General features: G+C 40.8%; 1 protein-coding gene across 1 annotated transcript in view; it reads right to left on the reverse strand.

Moving 5' to 3' along the window:
* Positions 1 to 1,601: 1,601 nt before the first annotated feature.
* DYNC1I1 (dynein cytoplasmic 1 intermediate chain 1) overlaps positions 1,602 to 22,728 on the reverse strand; it is a 196,675-nt gene continuing 175,548 nt past the window's right edge. The window contains exons 16-17 of the mRNA XM_072851493.1: positions 21,367 to 21,492; positions 1,602 to 2,553 (exon numbers count right to left, since the gene is read on the reverse strand). Coding sequence (XP_072707594.1) covers positions 2,443 to 2,553; positions 21,367 to 21,492 — 237 coding nt within the window. The 3' untranslated portion in view covers positions 1,602 to 2,442. The remainder of the gene's footprint in view (positions 2,554 to 21,366; positions 21,493 to 22,728) is intronic.

The raw sequence follows: 22,728 nt of genomic DNA on the forward strand, positions 1-22,728 counted from the left end.
AATGGTAATATGGAAAAAGTGGAAGCAAATTTGCCAACCATTTCCACTGCACTGGTTACGATGAATTGGAGACAACATCGTTTAAACACCCTTCCCTTTACACCGCAGCGTTCTCTCGCATGGTGTCCCCATGCTTTCAGATGTGGATTTACCGTAGGGGGCTGAAGGGTAGCAAGCTACCCACCTCTTCTCCCCAGTGACAGCACTGGTTTGCTGTGTATCTGCATGTGCATGTGTTCCTAACTTTGTGACTCACTAATGGCCAAAGCGTGCCTCCCCCCTTCCACTTTGCCCACATACACTGTAGACAACACTTAGGTATGCTTTTTGAAAGGAAAACAGGGAGAAACTGGGGAAAAAAAACAACCCAGAGATGATGTCTAAACCGCTGCTTTAGAGGTGTCTTGCCTGGTTGGTTGTTAGCATTCCCCTCTAAGCTACGAAAGTGCTGTGAGTGCTACACTGGTTCTTCAGGACAGCTCCCCTAGGCAGGGGAGCAGTAGGTACACAAGGCTCCCTAAGGCATGGCTCTGGTCTCATGTCCCACCAGACGACGACAGATGTATCTGTGCTGTGTGAACTAGTTCCTCTGGGGGAAGACCCCGCTTACCACAGCTCAATGGGCAGGACGCTTCCATGGGCACTGGGAGATAGCTTCAGGTCACGTGTCCCCAGGCACTGGGAATGTATCTTCAGGTCCCACCATGAAGAATCTAGCCCATGCACTCTCACTGGGAGTTATTTCTAACCACCAAGAGGATAAGGGAAATCCAGCTCCTCCAAAGGATTCCTTTTCTTAGCCTACTCTGGCTTTTAGCAGTGCAGAGACTTCCCAGTGGTTCTGGGTTTGACCACAGCTCTGAAGAGCATTAGATAATACGTTCCCCAGCATGACTGCCCAAAGACGAGACGCAGTTCCCTGCAAACTTACGTACAAAATCTTTGTTTCTGTCTGATTTTCAGTGCTTCTTGCTGTAATGGCTCACCTGCCTGACTAAGTGAGTGTGAACCACTGTTAAGCTCAGGTGTCAGCCGTGCTCTGGCTCAGCATAATGATGTGATGTGAACGTAACTAGCAGCCTCACCACCAAGGTTAGCATTCACCAACATCCCTCTGGGCCACAGCACTCAATGAGATCAGTCTGCATCCTGTTTCTTTGCTCAAGCCACCAGAGTTTGTCGTAAAGGAGACTATTCCCTTGTCCCCTATCCCAACCTGTCTCTCAAGACAGTTTGAGGAGGCCTTGTCTTTCCTTTTCCTTCTCTTTTAGTGCATATGGCAGCATGGTGCTGCTCTGCGTGTGCACGTGTGCAAGTAAGCATGCACAGCTGGGGTGGAGAAAAAAAATAAAAATAAATTGAGCCTAGAAGCTGACATGGATTAGTGTCTGCTCATGTAAAATTTGTAGCGGGATGTGATGCATGCAAGTCCATTACTGGCCAGTCCCCGTAGCCGAAGGTATCTATTTACATAGCAGCTGCATGAGCATTCTGCGAGCCAGGGCAATCACATTTTCCCCGTGCCTCGCCAGTGACCGGTAATGAACACGCTGAGCACTGTTGGCAAGGAAAGATTAACCACACTGCGACAGAACGGGCTCGATACATTTTATTGGCAATACTAGTGTCATACTCGGGAACCACAACCCTTTGTCAGACTGTTAGTGTTAACTTGCATGACAAGTATCAGTGACCAACTGTATTTGAAATATAGTTAAAGTGCCTAGAAATAATAGGCATCTTAAAAAAAAAGGAAACTCATTCCATCCACTCAAGCCAACCTTTATAGATCTTACATCTTAAGCACAACTGATGTACTGTAATTGTTATGTGGACTTTAATGTAACCTCTACAGCAGCACACAGACAATGCAGTTCTCTCATTATGCACATGCTTTAGGATCGTTTATTTTAATGCTTTCAAATAAATATGTTCCATGCAGCACACCGCAATAAATAAGGAGCAGCAACTTTCGTATAGTACATCCATTCATAATGTAAGTCACCATGTGAAACACCACATCTAAAGTCTTTGGCCCAGTCCCATACAGTGAAGCACACCACATCTGCACATAATCATATCTGGCTTCATATGGATTTAATAGGACTATGCCAGAAGGGCAATGTGAGCACAAGTTTAACCAGGGGTTCCTAGCTATTAAATACAGCTACTAAGTAGTTAAAAGGCAACAACTAAACCCATAAAGGGTTGATTTGTCTTTTCTTTCTTACTTTTCAGACAGAAATATAAAGTATGAAAATGCTCTGGATATTTTCAGCCTTGTGTAAAGCAGCGTGATTAATATGGAATGCTTTGAGCAATACTGGCATGTGCACTGGCATCAAAAGCCACAGCAAGACTAACTCTGACACTGAACACCGGCGTACTCAGCGGGGGAAAGCTGCTGTTCTGGCGACGGCGGGCGCTGCTCCGTCTCTTCCTTTAGGCCGATAGCTCCACCGCCCCTTCCTCTTCGCTGTCTGCTCGGTTGGCGCGGATTTCCACCAGGGTCCGAGCGAAGCGGGTCCATTCATCGTTGTGCGGAACAGCCAGCTGGGGGAGAAACCGACAGGGAATTGAGAGACCACGTGGGGAGACCAGTTATCTCTCTGGCCCAAAATCGAGGCACCTCCTTTGAGGAGAGCTCCTCTCGCAATCAGTGCGGTTGTGCACGGTGAAGGACCGAGGTGTGGGCCTCACCAACCTGCCGTGGGTTGGTTACGCTGTAAAGTGCGGCCGAGTTCCCAGGACGTATCTGGCAGCTTCCTATTCGGTACCAGGTAGAAGGAGCTCTTACAGTCAGTGGCAGAGAAAAAAGCTTTATCTGCTTGATTTTAAGGAAAAGTTTCTTGCTGGAGTGCTGTTGCAAAATCTACCCCTTGGTTAAAATATTCCAGATTTTCCAAACTAAGGCGAGGCCTTGATCTCTACAAGTATATACACGTATGTTTAACTTTACACACGTGAGCTGGCCATTTGAAGTCAGCGAGGCTGTGCCCAAGTGTAATTGTTTGCAGGACCAAGGTCAATGTGCTCAAGGTAACAGAGCTTTTACAACACTGTAGTGAAACTATTTTCCTGAAGTTCATTAGAGCTCTTAATAGTAAAATAAATATATTGTGTTATTTTAGTTACCCTCCTCTGTGTTAAGGAATTCACAATTACAAGAAATGCATTATCATGGAAATGTTATACCAACTGGATACTGCATTACTGGTCTGATTTTTTATATCATCATGCAAGATCCATTTCCATTTAATACCATTGATGTTTCTAATGAAGAGCTCTTGAACATTAGGCTTCAAGAGGGACGTGTAATCTAAATAGCTAAACTTCCAGACAAAACGCTTTAGTGCTATGGCAAAATAATACTGCCGTCATTTCCAGCTGGATCCAACACTGCAATTTGTGGAAGATAATACAAGCTGGAACTGAGATAATTAAAAAAAAAAAAAGGCAAGGAGTTTTCTCAAACTTTGTTTTCATTAACCCAAATTCCAGAAAACAGCAGCAAGCATCCAGATGAACCATGCACATTTTTATTGCCCCCTTGAAGCCCTGTGATCTTGTCCTGAATTTAATATGAAAAAACTGTTTCAAGATATTATGCAGTGCTTGGTAGTGAAGAAGGCAACTGTTTGGAAACTATGGGGCATACAATAAACTGCTGTCCACCTTAGCAAATGGATGCCTTTAGACTAAAGAATTGAGTATGACCTTAGCTAAACCAGTTTGTGGTACCCAATATTCAGTCTGTACTGACTTCTTTTAAAACACCACCAAAAATGCCATGCAGATGGTTGGCTAACTACGTCCATTTGGCACTAGCAGATTATAGGTGCACACGAGGCTGTATGGTACACTGTACTGGAATACAGTCAAATTATTCTCCTTACATCCCAGCAGCGATACATATAACTGGAGACTGAGCAAAGGATCTATTACATGAACTAGCAAGCCCAGCTGGGGAAAGAGCTTGTGTATATGCCCAACGTTAACCACGTGTGAAAGCTTCACATACACTGCTGCAAGTTCAGTGTAATCATATGGACAGGAATTTGCAATACTGGATCTAAATATCTCACTGGTGCCGATGAGTTTTTCAACTATTTTGTATCTAGCTTTGCCTCTACGTCCAATATTTTGGGGAAAAACATAGTGTGTATTTTAAAGCTTCCCACATATAGTGCATACATCAGTGACTCAGTTACATTATGAAGGGCTGGTGTACAACAAGTTTGGGTTTTTGCCTGTTGAAACACTGAATATAGTACAGTTCAGCATTTACTGAGGCTACAGAGTGAGAAATGCAGGCTGTGTAAAAGCCATCTCGGCCCTCAATAATAGGTGTCGCTGCACTCTCTCGGTTTTCCCTTCTTTGTCTTCCACTTTTTGCATTTTTCTCCTTTACTCTTCCCAGGAACGGAGACCAGAGTTACAGGAGTAAATCATTTGAGACAGCTGCCTCTCACGCTCACACGCACAGATGTGGATCTGTTACAGTCTTTATTTGAAAGACAGCTCTGTTCTTTCAAAAACCTTCAGCAGAAAGAAATGTAACACCAGAATGGAGGTCAGTGCACCAACACACAAGGACCTGTAGCACAGGTTTGGTCACAGCCACACACCTATACAAGCTACTGTATAGTAAGTTAAGGGACTGTGCAGAGATCCTTCTGTCATAGATGCAACCAAAACCAGCTGTATAGCAATTTCCCTGTTACTATTGCTTATGTCCTAAAAGATTTTATTTCTTGTGATGTGTACGGCACTATCATTTATCAAACTCTTGAATGAAAACATGAAATGAGTCTCACTTATTTCAAGTAGTAAAATCATTAAAGTGGAACAATATTCTAGGCAAAGGACTTACTGAATTTAATAAAGCCTCATTTCTCCTTGTCTTTTAAAGTCCTAAACAGCATTACATTGTATTAAATGGCTGGAGAAGACAATATGTCATTCTAAAGAAAAAAATGAAATATATTTAGGACATTGAGATCATTTAATTTCCTTTACTCCACAGCATGGCCACAGACAAATAAAATCAAAGTCCAGCCTATTAAAACAACTTGGTCTCTCAGACTTGAAGAGTCTCCCCACAAATGGATGCATTACACACATTACTGTTAGCTGACAGTGTTAGCAAGACCTGGGCCGTTTTTAATGACTCCGTTCACAAAACAATTAATGATTGAAGTGAATACCTTTAGCACAGAGATGAAAACATTCAGTGCCCACACACAATCTAATTACTTAGAACTTTGTCTTATTTTACCTTAATCTCATGCACTGCATCATGCTTTCAACGAGGGGCCGATCCTGCTAACAGTCTATTGACTGTTAGTAGAGTAAACCTCTCCAATATAAATTCCTCAGGGATGCGGAGGGAAACCTTGGCAATAATGAAGTCAAAGGAAAAATTGACTTTTATTCCCCCTCCACTTCTTTCTGTGAAGGCCCTAATACTGAACCATAATAGTTATACAGCAAAAGACCACAAATAAAAACAAAAGCATTCACGAACTCCAATTCAGATTCTTGTCTGAATTAATGCTCCCCTTCCAGTCATTTTCCATTCAAGTTCCTTCAGCTGGGCACACTGACACCCACAAGTGTTGGAGGCCTGGGTCTGTCTGTGGAATCTCCCCTTCAGCTTCTCTGCACAAGTTTTTTCTGTAAATACCAGGGCAGGGGTGGAAGAAACGAGGAGGTACTTCATAGAGGAAGGGCAGAGGTTTAGAGCTATCTGGGTGTTCCTCACTCATTTGGTGTTTTTGCCATTTTTCTGTCCACTTCCAGTTACTACAAAGCAGCACATGTTAAGTCCCAGCAGTCATGATGTCAACGCAGGGTAGAAATGTTCACCAAAGCATAATAACTTAATGTAATAACTTATATTAACATTTGGGTCAGAAGGTTATTTGAATGAACTGACAGTAAGGTATGGAGCAGAACAAGAAAATAAATGCTATTAAGTGTTCTCCTTTGATCCCTTCACAATGGAAGGTAAGTGCTACCCGCACCTAATTAATTGACTGAATTACTCACACTGCTTTAACTTAAATACCATGATACATTTAGGTTGCGTCAGATAGTAATTCTAATGAGGAAAACCAGTATTATCAAAACAAGTGGTGACTTTAGCCAAACTTTGTCTGTTAAGCTGTTGGAAGAGAGGTACTTTTGTCTTCTGTCTGGCTTTTAAACTATGAAAAAAGTTCAGGCTACAAGCCTACCAACCTGCAAGTCTGACTACAAGTTTACACATCCAAATAAATCTGCTTCTGCTTGTGAAGTTACACGTGCTCAGCTGGTTACAGGAGTGAGAATTCAGTATAGAAAAACATCTTCTCAAGATGTTAGGATGGTGACCTATTTTTAATTGGGTGAAGATATTTAACTCAGGACAACTGGGGTCTCTCATTTCTCAAAAAAAAAAGAAATCAAAGTTTTCTTTATATCGCTGTCAACTTTTTAGATCTCCTCCCCCAATTCACTTTCATAAAATATTATTCCAAAAGCACTCAATATCTATGAGTATCTATAAGTGCTTCCTACATGATCAATAACCTATAACAAATAACAAAGAAAGACATGTAACATACTAAATACTAGACACATTTAAGATTTTATCATTTAAACTAGTTCACAAACTGTTCTTCTTGCTGATATTAAGAAACTGATTTACGTGATGCAAACTCTCAGAATTAATTTTTCTACCACCTCCATTACTATGATTTTTAGATAAACAGATTTTGGATAAGAAAAGATAACTCCTCCTGGCTGAATGGTGCAGCACAAATAGCGTGGCTGGAAAAGGAAAGCCTCCCTGGGCAGCACCTCCCAGCCAGCAGTCTTCAGGCCCCCATGCAAAGTGAGCTCAGCTGAGCCCCCAGACTGAGACTTGCTGCGCGCTGCACACGAGGGCTGATATGCAGCAGCCATGATTAATATTAAGCACTGGAGAGGTGGATTGATAATTTCAGCAAGCCCAGGGGCAGCCTCCAGATAGTAACACTAAATAGATTTCTGCCTATTCCTGCGAGGCGTTACAGTTATCGGTTTATCTTATTATAGATAAATAACATTATACCTATGAGAATCTTCCCCAGTTCACCATATGTACATATACCAAGGGAAGGCAACTCTTGACTGGACAGAACAGAATACAAAGGGCCTAGAAAGTGAGATGATGGGGTGCAACAGCAAAAGGATTGTGAATTAGGAGCTGAGATCTCCCTGTCCTCTTGTTCTTCTCCTTCCCATCTGCTAGAGGTGGCTGGATCCTGGCCAGCTAGAAGCCCCCTGTCTCTAGTATCATTCTCACCCTCTTCTTTTTTGGGTGATAATGTGTTGAGCTGTGCTTTCAAGACTGGAGAGGATCTAAACAACATCTAGATTTGGAAAGAAGGGATTTGTCTAGCTGGGCCACATAGGTCAACCACGGTAGGTCCCCTCAGTTCATTTTTCAAAGTCATGGGGTTACAGCAAACTTTGAAGCAACAAGACTTGTAAAGTTTAAAGGTAAGGTTGTACCAACTTGTGCCTATTCTCCACTGTAGATAAAGGATAAAATGACCAGATCCGAGGGAAATGATGGCCAGCATCTTCCTGACAAGCACCTGGCTTTGCCTTGCTGATGTGTCACAATTCTACGTTGATTTATGAAGTGCATGACAAAACTATATCTCATGGTGCCACCACAGAGCGCTTGGATTTTTGAACCTTCTGAAGCTTCTGGGTTTCCTGGGTGATGACTCTAGCCAAGCACTTCACTTACCTGTTAGCTTTCCGGCCCTGAAGCACAAACACGTGCCCCCCTCGACTCTAGTACTGACCAAGGAAATGGTTTATGTGCATCTGGTAAGAGAGTAACAGAGCCTTCTCCCCCACGGCTCGCCAGGACAGCTAGTCGGAGGTAGCAGCGCAAATGTGAGTTTCACCAGGAACAGCCTCCTCCATCTTCTTGTCAAGGCAGAGATTTCCTGTGTGTGCAGAGCTTCCAATCCATACACCAGAGACCTTACAATCACAAACTGTATTTCCCATGTTTTCCCAGAAACTGTGCTATTAGCAACTTCACTGAACACTACTACTCTTAAAACTCTAAGACAGAACTCAGGAAAAGGAGATGCTCTGACCAGACAACTCTTGATGCTGCCATTTGTGTCAGCTAGTGCTGGGCTCCCCAAGCAAGCAGAAAAGCAACAAAAAACCAGTGCCTGAAGACACAAATCAACATAAATTTCTTTTAATTTTCAGATCATTTAACATTTTCTAGTAACATTTGCTCTTTTAAGTTAGGTCTATTTAAAAAAAAAAAAGAAAGAAAAACAAATTATTTTGAGATAAAAACAAAAAAACTTTAATATGCCTTTTAAAGGAATCTATCCAGAAGGTTGAAATAAGATATTACAACATATTTCAAGATTTTCGTATATTCCCCTCCTATCCATCTTTTTTATGGCTGAGAGTGTTTCAGCTCAATTTGTCCAAATCTCTGTATAGCTTCAGTTTCCCTGAAAAACCACTTTCCAGCAAATGAATTATTCATTGAGGATATTTCACTTTATTCCTGGCTCCTTGCCTTCCCTGGAGCCTGTAAATCTTTGCGATGGGAGCGGACAAACTCTTCCTGCCTTCATCCCTCCATGCTCTTGTCCAGCACAGCTCTCCTCTGAGGGCTGGGGACTCTTCCGAGAAGGAGATAAAATGCAATTTCAGCAGCAGCAACCTCCACTTTGGAGGAACCAGTGTCCCATAGGCTCAAAGGGAGCAGAGTCATCCGTGTTCAACCTATTGTGTTTCCTTTTAATGACTGTACCTCACGGGTCAATCTACCTGTCACTGAGACACTGGTTCATAACCTGCAGCGTTGATCACTGCTGAAAGTATCGTGCAGTTCCAATCACCAGGTTAATAATCACATTTTTTTTTGTCTTCACCTAGAGTTCAGATGTCTCAAAGCAAAAATAGCCTCAAAGCAAAAATAGCAAAAAACTTCCTCAGCGTTGTCTCTGACTGAGGGGTTGTTCTGAAGGGGTGAATTTTTCCAACCAGAACAGTCTATAATCGCTTCTAACACACACATCCCGTGGACACAGGTGTAAAAGGAGAATCTGAAAATGAACCGTTACACCACGACTTCGAACGATCTGCCAAAGTATGTGGTCTACAGCCGGCCCGCGCAACCATATTGCCACACACTGTTTTCAATTAGACATTTGCAGACGAGCCTGCATGGTGGTCCAAGATATACTCTAAGGGTGACAGCGGTTCCTGAGTCAAAAATCTGTGACCTGTTCAAACACATTTTGTAGAAGTACAATGCTTTCTTATTTTTGTATATAGAAAACCTTGTTCTGATCTAAGTTGATGGGTTTCTATAGCTAGTCACCATGCTCCTAGAGATCAGAAACTTTCTGATTAATATGCATCTTTTATTAGTTGCATTTGGGTTTGTTGCTGTTTGGAAGCAAAGGCTGATCTTATTTTAGACAATCTTGTTTACTTGTCTCTACTTCAACACAGCCATATTTGCAAAAAAATCTCATATCCAGCAGGGAAAATAAAAACTATATGAAAATTAATGTTCCTCTCATCTCTAAAATACTTTGTTGCTATTATAAGTTTTGAGAAGGGCAAGTTAAACACTCCTTGAAGAGACAGCTAATTAAAGCTTAGAAAATATTCAGATTAATTTGAGTTTGTGGAAAACAGCAAGTCTGGTAAACTAACGTTAATTACTAAAATCTCAGACTTCACACTAAGTTATTTGTATATGTGGTTTATCACCATTTTTATATTCTTTCAATTTAATAGCATCATCAAATAAATGTAGCTTCAGGCGAATATCATTTTAGCTATTTTCTCTAAGCAGAATTTTTGTCAACCTATATTGTCCATATCACCCTCTAAAATTATGTGCTGTATTGAAAAGAAATCTGCTGCAAATACTTTGTGCAATGGATTAACATCTGAATGCAGTTATGACATTGTAGGTAAAAATATTTTTAAAAATTATAAAATACAGCTACTTCAGCTTGATGTTTTCTAAAAAGTAGAACAGACAATCGGTCTAATTTTCCAGATAAAAGAGAGCACTTGCAGAATGAGGATCGTAATACTTACAAATGAAAAGCAAGAATTATAGTTCCGCTTTAAGCAACTGATGCTATCTTCTGGAGTTCAACAGATGTTTTATCACTATCGTTGAGGTGAACACAGATATGTAAATGTAAATATTAAATATCTTGATACGCACACATAGAGTAGGCAGGCACGCACCTATTCTGGCCCTGGTCTTGCCCCCCAGAATCAATTACAGACTGCCTTTGATATTTTTCTCAACCTATATGGATTTTTTTTTTTCCTGAAAAAGCCTATATTTTTCCAGGCAACACCCTATGCCACACACATGGATGGAAACAAAGTGGGAGGTAATATGCAACGAAATGGCCACCAAAGTAACCAAGAGCACCCTTTTCACATAACTATAGTACCACTGTATTTAACTCTTGGGAGAGCCGAGCATCACTGTTAACAATGGATGAAACCACTGGCAGGAACTCAAACCCCACATACTGCATGCAGATGATTTTAATAAGATACAGTGTTTAGACCACAAAGGATACACTCCAGAGTAGCTCTATATATATTTGTTTACTTAATTGAAGGGGTGGAATACCATAGGCAGCCTAAATACTGCATTTATTCTATGCACAGCAGTCAGTCTAGTGTCACAGACACAGCATACACCACCCTTCTATGAAGTTAATTACTTAGGCCTCATCTAGATTAATGTCTGTTGTGATTTATTTCTTTGCAATTCACCAGCAGGGTCTGATTTAACTAGTGCTGCCACAGTAAAAAGATGACAAAATATTAGCTTATATGACAAAAAAAAGCTTAATCTCAAACAGAAACTGAATCCATTTTCAGCAAACTTCGACTTTTTCTCCTAAGGAGAACAGTAGCTGTCGAATTGTTACATAGTTGATGGTAAATTATGTTTTGAATACCAAGCAAACAATGGTGTTATTTTAATAATTTATATGTAATGTGCAAAGATACACTGTAAAAAGGGCCTACATAGGACCTCAAGCATTTGAATGCTCATTAATTCTTTTCTAAACTTAGTGCTCTTTGTCTGCATCAGTCATCTCAATGCCAGTCTAACAGGAGAACAGACTAAAATGTAGTCCGTACATTATACATACATGACACACAAATGCATGTTAACAGAACATTAAGACTGCAGACTGTAACACTTCAAAGATAGGAAATGTCAAAGTTAAGGCTAACTCCCTCAATTTGAGCACTTATTCATTTTGCATTATGACACTGTCTTTAATCTTTTAAAAAAAAAAAAAAAAAAGAAAAAAGTAAGAAACAACAAAACCTGTGCTGGAAGCAAACACCCAATTATGGAAAACTTCAGCCTGAAGGATTAAAACTTGATAGGGCATATGGAAAAGAAAACAAGGAAGTGGAAAGTATCTTTAATTGTAGACAATGCTACAGTTCCACCTATAATATCAGAGTTGGCTCAGGCTCTCCTGAATTAACCAGAAAGAATGATGTCCAAGCTATCAAACAGATTATGCTTCCCTCAATTAATGTATCAAAATGCTGCACTTGATATCGACTACAGAGGATAAAATATTGAGTAGTCACCAGTCATCTTGAAAGAGATGACTGAAAGCTGAAATTTAGATTACTTTCATTTCCTTAGATCACCTCTTATTTTTAAAACACAAACGTTAAGCTATAAGCTTATAGCCTGCTCTTAAGCACACTAGAGTGCTTTCACCAGTCACGTTGTGGGGATCCTCTCCTACGGAACTCCTCGAGTGATTCTTTCAACGGCAGAGACTATTGGCCTGTTTAAGTCCTTGGAAACAAGAGATTTAACATAATCAGCTACTGGAGCAGAAAGAGCATCTGCCATCCTTCAGAAAAGCTAATAATTTTGCTTCAAAAGAGGTGGTGCCCTAAGCGACAAAGTTCTTGCAGTTCCTACCTTTCCACCACTTCTTGTAATGCCATCAATTTACAGGTTGATTAAGAAAAAGTGAGGCACATTGCCTGCCATTCGTCTCCCATGGGGATCTCAGTCCTGCTTTGATTGCTGTTTCTCAAAGTCATTGAAAACTCCTGTAATTTTTTGCATGTGTTTCAGGACATTTAATGCTTGGAGCTAAGGGATCACGAAAATTCCTCCTATACGAAATTATGTTATCAGTTCTCACAATTGCACTAGAAAGCCTAAAAATACCAAATGGGTCAAAAGTAGAAGGTAAAGAGCCTTCAACCTATTGTTCTTTCCAATATCTACATTTTTTTTACTGACAACTACATTGATTGGAAGAACTGTCCCATCGTTTTTACTTTAAATACTAGAGCTTCAGCCTGTGGGGTAGCTGCACTGGCAAAGGTGCTTCCCTGGAAGTTCAGCTGAGTGAAGGACTGTTGCCTCAGGGAAGAAATAAATCATGGTGTCTTCAGCTCAGCTTGCTTCCTTTCCAAACCTAGTCAGCCATGTCCACGCCATGATTCATGCCAGGACATCTGGCAGAACAGGAACTGTAAAGGACTTTTGCCATGGCTTTCTGGCTCCCAGTTGGCAAATGCACTCTCACCAAAAGTAGCTTATGAACTGCTCAAAGATTCTGGTTTGCAGGACAGTTGCTGCCTTCCCTGAGATTTTGCACACATTCCATTATCTACAAAAGCTCACCCATGAAAAAGCAGGGGGTTTTGTTCTGTTGTTTTTTTTATCATTTCAGAAATAGACTTTTCATCACTCTAGGCACTGGAGGATACATTTCACATTTAAATTAAACACTGAATATGGAATTTTAGCCACTGAATAGGATGTATTAAGGCCCAGAATTATCCTCAGTTGGTATTTTAGGTTTAACCATTACTTTCCAAGCCACGAATTAAATATTTTTTCATGTTCAACATACAGACTATTTTGCAAACCATAAAAAAAGATTGAAAACGTAGTTAAGGATTCTCAAAATGAAAACTGCTACTGGACGTGACAGGTTGAAACCACAGAAGCATCATGAAGAAAATTAATTATACAAAGCAGCTCTTGTTTCAGAAGTGTTTTAACACCACAATTATAACACATGAATTTAAATGAAATTTGAAAATTGCTGCACACAAACTGAGCTTAAACTAAATTTTGCATTTGGTACTTTTCCCCTTCCATACTCTCTGTTCCTTAAAGCTATGAACATTTTTCAGTAACACTTCTTTTTACATCAGAAAGGGGGTAAAAACTTTCAGAGACAATATCACCCAACAGACTAACAAGATCTTTAAAATACATATTCCGTGATACTATTAGCATGCATTGACTTCAGCTCTCTCCCCTCTGGTGTTTCAGGATGCAGGGTCAGGACAGGGCAGACCAGCTTCCACTGCCTCACCTACAACTACCATGGAAACCCAGATTATCTTTTCCACTAAGCCTCTTGAAAGATTGTCAGGAGAAGCAGTAACTGAGGAGTTAGCAGTGAAGCCACCGGTAGTGCCAATGTGCTAAACATACAGTAGACGGACTGGTATGGCTGATCTGGAGCCTGCCTTTCTCCTTTCTCTCTTGCACTTTACAGTGCTTCCCAGCTCAGCAGGAAAATACCAGCAGGAAGATTGTCACATACAGCTCTCCCTTCTCCCCCTCTTGCAGGCTTTACCGTGCAGAAAGGGAATGCTCTCTTACAGCTTCTCTTCTCCCACTCTCATCACTTCGTTATCTGAGTGCCTTCTAATAGTGCATTAAGCTACATGATTAACTCCTGTCACATGTGGCTTGTTCTCTCTGATCCTCTCTGCAGGGGGAGGATCTGGGCCTTTGCAAGGGGAAAGGAAACATACGTTGGCTTTAAAAGTAGTGTGCAAATGAATAAAAAGGACTGGAGCCAGATTTTTGTTGGTTGGTTGACTGGTTTTCTTAAGCTTTTTATTTCATATGATGAGGAGTTGAGGAATTCTTATAAAATATATTTGTATCATATTGGAAACTCATGTCTTTTCACCCCATGAAATTCTCCAGGGAGCTAGTAAGCTATCTTTGGAGAACTACTGAAATATTTCATCATAAGCAACTGGAAGGTAAGGATAAAGAATCAATTGAATTTTTAGGATGACTGTTTAACCCTCCCACCCTCCCTTTCTGTCTGTTTTGACTAATGCCCATTTAATTCCACTGTCTAATAAACAAATAAGAGAAAGGGTATCTTCATTAAAAATCTGGTACTTCCTCCTTTAGTTTTAACAAGTAATATTCCAGTAGTAAAATGAAAGTGGAATTTAATGTTCATTTATATATAGAGAGACAGAAGAAACTCTGACGTTACCAAGAACAAGCGTACATCATGGCATAGGCAGGAGAGTGACCCTGTATGCCCGGTGCGACCCGCTGCTCTATCACACACAAGCACACCACAAAATCCTGTTGACAGGCTCCACTTTGAGAGGCTGTTTGTCCCACTGTCCCTACCCGCTCTGGAACTTCAGTCTTCTGATAGTTAAAAATATTCTTCTAATTTTTGACTTGAATACATGGCCATCTTGCAGCCACATGCACTGGTGGCAGCATGTCCTCAGCTTTGCTAGTTCTTCCTCTCTGGCCCCAAGCACTCCTATCTCTGTAAGTACATGCATCATCTATATTGCCACCAGGCTCAGACTTCCTTGGCTAGTCACACCAAGTTCTTCAGCCTCTTTCCACAGGCTACTCTCCTCTCCCAGTAGGCCAGATCCACATCTCTCCCAATATGTTTCAAGCGTTCTCTTAAAAAATGCACATTTTTAAACAAAAGGGGAAATGATTTTGAGGTCATCTTTTAAATAACATCGGTTTTATGAAGCTGCTTTGTAAGCCAGAAGGCCACGACAAAGGTGACTGAGAAGGGCAGAGAGGCAGGGATACCGCATGATGTGCAAGAGGTGGCAGGGAAAGGGAAGCGCAAGGCCCTAGACTGACTGGCACTGGAGATAAACAGCTCCAACCCTCAGCAACCAGCCTTGGCTAAGTCAGATTATGTCAGTTAGATCATGGCTCAGTTTTCTCTCCTGAAAAGTACTTCCCTAATGAAGATTGTTATTAGGAACACAAGCCTCCATTCCAGCTTGTTTAAGTACCAAAACAGACTGAAAGAACAAGGTAATTCATATCCTTTTCCATTTCTTATCAGACTAGTACGACTGTACCGACAAGCACACAGCCATCAATAGGAGTGTATAGGGGTACTCACAGCCATAAATGTATGCATTTCTATGTCTGGATGTAGCCAAGCCTTGTTTTAAACTGTAAAAGTATAGAAATGCTTGGTTCTAACTTATCAACGTAACAACATTGTTTTTCTACAGGAGAATAAACCAGTGCTTACATAAAGACCTCAAAGCATCCACAGTAACCTAAAGTAATGAATATTGTAATGAGAAACACAAGTATTTAGGGTGATAATGACTGGACTTTGCTCTACTTAGATCGGCTCACCCCCTATGGAGGCTACCAAAGCTTAAAGATTTTATCACCCTAGTAATCAGCAATGGGTAATGGCCTTCATAAAACACAGTAATTAAATTGACTGATTTCAAACTAGTGCATTTTTTTCATTAGGGAGTTCTTATTTAACTTACTTCAAAAATCCCTTTGTGAATACTGTCTATACCAGTCAAAATTCAAATGACGAGGGACGAAGAGCTTGTTCTGTTCAATATTTCAGATATTATTCAAGTAAAAAGCTGGAGTTCCTAGTGTGCTGTCATTCTCTCTTTTTTTTTTTTTTGGTCATCTCTAAGAGCTTCCAGTTTTAAAAGTCTCTCAAGACTGAACATTATAAAACCGGGGGCGGAGGGGAAGCAAATCGAAACCTTAGCTCTTTACATTTTCCAACAACTCTTAAGAGATTCTGCTTTGTTAAAACATACTTTTAAAATTCTCTGAGGCCAGTGTTCCAACCTCCCTAGCAAAAATATCAATGGTGAAATTCAGGCACTGCCTCACAACCATTTAATTATCCTTTATGCCTGGATTGTGCATGTTGTTGTAACTACTGTATCTTACTTGATCTTTGAACGCTTTTGAATAAAACTTGGTTGTAAGCACAACCCCTTATTATTGCTCAAATTTGCCTTCACGATATGTGTGTGAGCCACTTATCTGTGTTCCAAGAATACTTGTAACTCAACACAGATTTTAAAATAAAATATTTTATGGTGAGTCTCAACTCTGCTTTTGTGGCAAAAACATTTCCTAACTCAATATATGCTCTACAGGAGCTTTATGACGGCAAAAGTAAACCTACTGGAAAATCTACCTGGATAACTACATGACACAAAACCTAGTTTCATATTTCTCTCTCTGGGCTACAGCAGTTTTTAACTGCATGAAAGAGATGCTGGGTATGTTTTCCATATGAAATCTATAGTGCAACACAGGGATCCCAAGATAGGAGTACAAAGTACCAACCCTTCCCCACTCTACCCAGAAAAGTAAGTGACTCAATAGCCATGCTGAAATGTGAGAGTTAGTCACAAATACGCATTTCTCTCTGTCTAGAACCCTAAGAATCTCGGAGCAGCTGTTAAAGGCTGCTGAAATCAAAGGAAATTACTTTATAGGCACCAGTGGGATATTCCTTACTGTACCACTTCATCCACATATTTCAGGCAGTTGCCAGCTCCTCCCTCACTGATCATGTACTTGAAAATGAGGTACGGGATTAACACCCATCATGGAGCAAGTGGGGAAGTACACAAACAACCTAATGCAGCAGCCCTAAAAGGGCTTAAGGTGATATTAACTCTGAAACCTAACGAAGTCACATAAACATCAATATCATTCTCATTTCACTGCAAGGAAACGAGGATAGAGGTAATAACTGTGTACAGAATCCCAAGTAACTGCTTTCTTTGGCAGAGCCACCCTTCCTGGATGGTCTAGCAAAAGACCTTTTCTTACTTTTCTCCAGTTCCACCTGTCATACTAGTCACCCTTTAAAAGCATGACTAGAATCAACTGTCTGAAAGACCGACAAACAGATGCAATAGTTTGTCCTGTAACTAGTTAATGTAACAAAATAATGTACAGTAATAAGCTCCTTGTGATTACAGTTTTAAACTCTCCAATCCTGTTCTGCAAACTTACTTTATATTTTATTACAATCAAATAATAAATCATTGATTTACAGTTTCTATCTATTTACTCACAATGCAAGCAGAATATGACCTGGAAGAGATTAATGGAAAAATAAAAGAAATAATGGAAGGTGGATGAGAAGCTGCTTCTTTCACAACCAAAGGTGCAAAGAGCATTCTCAATGAGCCAGGTAAGCAACAAACGTGGTTGTTAGAGAATATTTATGACAGCGGCAACTGTGTAACATCACTGAAGCATGCACAATGGGAGCAAGCTTTCTAGAAAGTATAACTACAAAAGAGACATGCAGTTAGGTCTAACTATCAATCATCTGGACATGTGAATAAATCTATAGTCAGTGGTCCATGTTCTGTTAAAATCAACTTCTACCATACAGAAAACTTGCTGCCCAGTAAGCAAGCCATAAGACCACAGAAGCTAAAATAAGTTATACATACTATCACAATAATAATATCTCAACTACTAGACCAGCAAAGGTTTGAATATTTAGATCTTACGGCAAGTAAAGTGTATTTACAATCACTGGTTATATTCTCTGGTTGAGTTATATAGGTTTGAGATCCCATCACACTGAAACAGTCAGATTTTTGTGTGTTTTTTTCAGTTTTTATTTCATTTTATAATTCACATTCTTTAAATCAGTGGTTACTGATCCACAAGAGCACATCTATATGGACTATTTAAGTCTCCTCTCCCCTGGAAGTATGTGTATAACTCCCATTAATGCTAATGGGCATAAAGCACAAGCATTGAGGAGAAAATAGACCCCTCACTGTGAAAATAAATGTGTTCAGTTATTTTCAGACACGATGCCAAAATCAAACAAGTAAAAGTACATACTCTAAGGAGATAACATTATATAGCCTAACTGAAAATGTCACCATTATTTTTAACTCCCTGGTCATGGGCCCTGCGATGTTCTTCAGGTTTCTACCATTTCTTGTGTCATAAAGACTGTGACTGGATAACATATCAAAAAGGGCCAAATCCTAAATTATTACACAGGTGAAACAGCCCTGATCTCACACTCTTTGCCTTCACAAAGGATGCAAGGTTAGGCCTTGTATCTTACGTTTTCACTTTAGGCCATATAATGTTTTCTCTTTACACCATATGGGTTAATAGCAGCAGTAAACTTTACTGTTCTCTAGAATAGTCCCTTAAAACTGATGAATCTACCAAAGTAAAAATTCCTATCACTTAAATTTTTTCCTTAATGATTTGATATCCTGATGTTTTCTGCTCTGATCAAAGTTCATGGAGCCAATTCTGTCTGTTCAAACAGGTAAGAAAAATTGTTTATATAGTAATGTGAAATTCAAAGACGCTGTGCTTTATTATAATACAAATATAATCACAATTTTTTCTGATGGAACCAATGTTGTATGAATTTACAGCTGATCTACTGTGATATTTGGAACAGTCATGAGAAAAGAAAGGTTTTAAAAAGGGTGCAGTACAAGTGGAGCATTAATGTTTTTGGTGAGTGTATTTAGTGTCTTTGTAAAGTGGCCTGCTGACTTTCTAATGCGAGTAATCACACCCATCCTCCCAAATCAGAGAGATGCACCTTCAAGTAAGTGGATGCTACTGAATTATCAGTCAGACAGGGATGAGTTCTTCCAGTGATGAGGCCTTTTCAGAAGTTGATGCTGTAGGAGATGGGTAGAGTGCTATTGCTGAAAGGTCAACTGTCATAGCTTAGTGTCAGGCTTTTCAATACTGCTGGGTCAAATATGAAAGCTAGGTGCTGCCAGGTGCTGTACGGTCCAGCTCCCAGCCCCTTGCCCCAAGCCACATGCTCACTCATCTACTCTCACACTGTCAGTTCATGGAGAAAAATACCCCAAGGAAAACAAACCAAAAAAATAAATAAATCAATACTACGCTGCTGATCTATCTCCCTCCCCACAATGTGGGTGGTGACAAGCACTGCTACCTGCACAAAAACTGGGCAGCAAGGGATATGGCTAGAGATGGCTGGCTGGCAGGGGGAGAAGGACTGCCCCTTTTAAACTGTTGGACCAGCCCTGTCATATCCCAGAATCAAACCCACACAAAAAGGACAGTCAAAGGAGGACCCCAGCTGAGCCAAGGAACTGGCCGGTGTCTGCACACTGAAGTAAAGAGAGAGCCTTAAAGGCTGCCATATTTCTGCCAGACACTTCCAAAAGTGCATGTGCATGCTGTGAATCCCCCGTGTGTCAGGCCTGAGGACAGCTAAGCATGGAATAACTCACCAGGGAGCTCTTTATGGACTGGCACAGAGGGTTAATGACTGAAGAGGCTGTTATTCACTGTACAAGCCCTCAGTTCCAGGCTTTTGAGTTGCAAAGTATTTCTGCATCTCACTTAAGGCTTTATAGTGCGAACAGTTATGCTGGAGAATATATAAGCATCCTTCTTTTTTTAAACCATAAAAAGCCACTAACAACAGCAGCCCTGGTAGTATCTGAAGTTGTTGCAGCCCAGACGACCTCTCCTAAATTTGGTACAGGAATTACTGCAGAGACTGATACTGCCAAAATGAACCAGGCAACAAATTAATGAGCTCTTTCATTCATTACGGAAGAGGAGGAGGGGTAGCAATGGCCCCTGATCAACAGCCATGTGGATGGACATACATCTGTTTGCATAAGTGTGTATGGAGCTGAGCTGGAGACACTGGGGCTCTGCACGGGCAGGGCATGCAACATCCGTGAAGCAGAACACTTTATGTAACAAATAAATACTGTTGAGTGACTCTCTTTTCTTTTTCCTTTTCAAGTAATAGAAGCCTGTCTTTCTTTTTGATCTGAGTGTATCACTGTGACTAATTTTGCAGGTTGAAGTCTGATTATATGGAGGAAAGGCCAAAAACTTAAATATTACTTCTTCTGCATAGAACACAATCTATTTTCTCCTGTGTGAGCTTGCAGGGATAAACAATCCTATGAATGATTTGGTGTATGATATGCAAAAAGAGACATTTCTACAGCCCATCTAGACTTCCAGACAAGATCAGACTGCGCTGTCATCAAAGACATTTCCATAGCCTGTCGTATTACTTGGAAGACAGAAAAACCACCTTTTCGGAACAGTCATGCAAAAATGAAAAATAAATAAAAACAGCCTGACCTGCCAGTGTCATAGTGGAAATCTGAATGCAGTAACCTTAGACAATTTAGAAATTATGCTAACAATACGGCAAGAAGTTTCAGCAAACATTTGTGAGGAAAGGCAACTCCTGCACAAGTGAATGCAATCCAAAAATATGAGTCATGCACAAGCAATTTTGCTATGGGCCATAAAATCACTTTATGAGAGTTACAGATAATTCTGTATGTATTCTATAATGTTTCCCTACTGTGTAGAGATGGATATCTCAGTATCCTATCACAGATAATGATGGAAAACAAATTCTCTACATAAAAGCTGATTGCTCAGAGATTCACCCCTAACTGTTCCAAGGGATTGTAATGCCGACAGAACACTTTATACCGTATTCATCAACAAAGAGGTAGATTCCATCAGTGCCAAACACACTGCAGTTTAGATGTTTTTTATAAGATGTAGCAGGGTGAATTGAGAGCAGCCTTAGACACAGAATACGCATCCCGCTATTTCTCAGCACCTACATACTCTTTATCACACATGCACCTACTATCCTCCACAATGACACCTCTCATTTCCTCCTGTTAGTAATTTTGCATATATTCAGACATATTCAGCATTATTCAGTATTAAAAGAACTGAGGTACTCTGTACATGTCATGCTGAGAAAAGTCTACAGCATTAAGCCAGTCATGAAATAAGAGATACTGGAGTATAAAAGGTGAACGCTTCAGGACCAACTTCAGAACAACACAGCTGCTTCTTGCACCTCTATTTTCCTCTTTATGTTCCTTTAACTTTTTCAAAATGTACCCATAGAACCATTAAAAAAAAATTTAAAAACACTGGAAACTTTCAAAAAATACTTCTCTCATGAGACTTTAACTAGTTAACTCTTTTGCAAGGTAGCTTTATGACTAACACACTGTTGGCAACCCCAAATCAACTGGGACTCCACTGAAAGAAATCTGGCTTATTCTTTGGAAGTATCCTACTCGTGTTACAATACATGATCTTTTCTCAAACTTGGATGTGGCATTCTCCAGGAGCCGAGCTTTAAAAAAAAAACAACAAACCAATAATAATACCTCTCCAACATCATAGATCCATATGCGGCCTTCTGAATCACCAACTGCTACCTCCTTCCCAGCCTGGGCCCAACGGACACGGTTGAGGGCAGAAGCTCCTTCTATGGTGACGCTGGCTGTGGGAACCTGTTGAAACAATAGGAACAGGAAGGACAATAAAATTACGCTGCCTGCGAACCCAGGGGTCAGTTTTGAATGTCCTGCTTAGCTGGGTGAGTCACAAGTCCCTTGGCATTGCTGGAAGTAACATACAACCCTTGTTGGAGGAGAGAAAAAAAAGGGTTCATTGTTTCTTCAATCATGTGCTAAAAAGAGGAAAGAGTAAGAGATTGCTTGGAATGAGCACGGAAGACTTTTCCACAGTAAAGGGCAGTAAATGAAACAGTTTTTTCCCCTTAACCTCGGAGACATGCGAAACCACATCTGCTTCTTTCTCAAAAGTCACTGACTTATGACCAAGAACCAACTGAGGGTAGGACTTGGCTTCAGTCCTGCCCTGGCTTCTGGCCTCTGACTCGGGCCCAGACAACCTGACGGTCAGCAGACACATGCCTGCATTCATGCTGACACATCCTTTAAATCCATACCCACCTCTGCGGCTAGACGCAGAGGTTGAAACAGGTATCACATCAGAAAAGTCCTGAGCTAATCACTTCAGAGCGCGGACATGGCAGAAGTGAGAACAGCTGAGCTTACATTTAGGAACTCCTACAATATATTCCCACAATTCTCTTTTACATCCCCAGGAGACGACTTCTGCTTTAAATACACCTGGATGCTGTCTAATTTCCAACCCCCCTCCCTGCCCCAAGTCAACCAACTTAACAGGTGATCCACAAGAATACATAAAGATTCTGGTTAACGCGTGGGATGAATAAAGCAATGAACACAATCTTAGGAGAAGTATTTGTAATCTACACTGGAATGAGGGCATCAAAAGATGCTGCAGGAGGAAGGAACTGTGTGGGTGTTTGTCCCAGATAGGTAGATCACTCAGTTGATTTAGGTCACCTCATAAGACAAATGATGGTAACCTGCAAGTCTGCTAGTGCTCCACCCAGCTGCCTTTAATAGGAGAACCTGCCTGAGCAAGGAGCCTGTAGCTTGGCATGACGGTCTTTCAAACAAGGCTTTTTAGCTTTAATGCCTTTTAGGTCAGGGCAAACGGGATAGGATAGCTGCAAAAGCAGCTCCTCCACCAGATCCATCTGTGGGAACAGGTCTTGTTCACATGGTGAGATGGGTACAAGGGGGTGCCCGGGATCTATATGGACATGGAATTGGAGAGCAGTCCAGGCAAGAAGAGGTAGTTGGACAGGAACCAGAGTCCGGGCTACCTCTGGAGGAGTGACAGGTACTCCT

Source organism: Ciconia boyciana, chromosome 2 (genome assembly GCF_034638445.1).
Source record: "Ciconia boyciana chromosome 2, ASM3463844v1, whole genome shotgun sequence".
NCBI classification, from domain to species: Eukaryota; Metazoa; Chordata; class Aves; order Ciconiiformes; family Ciconiidae; genus Ciconia; species Ciconia boyciana.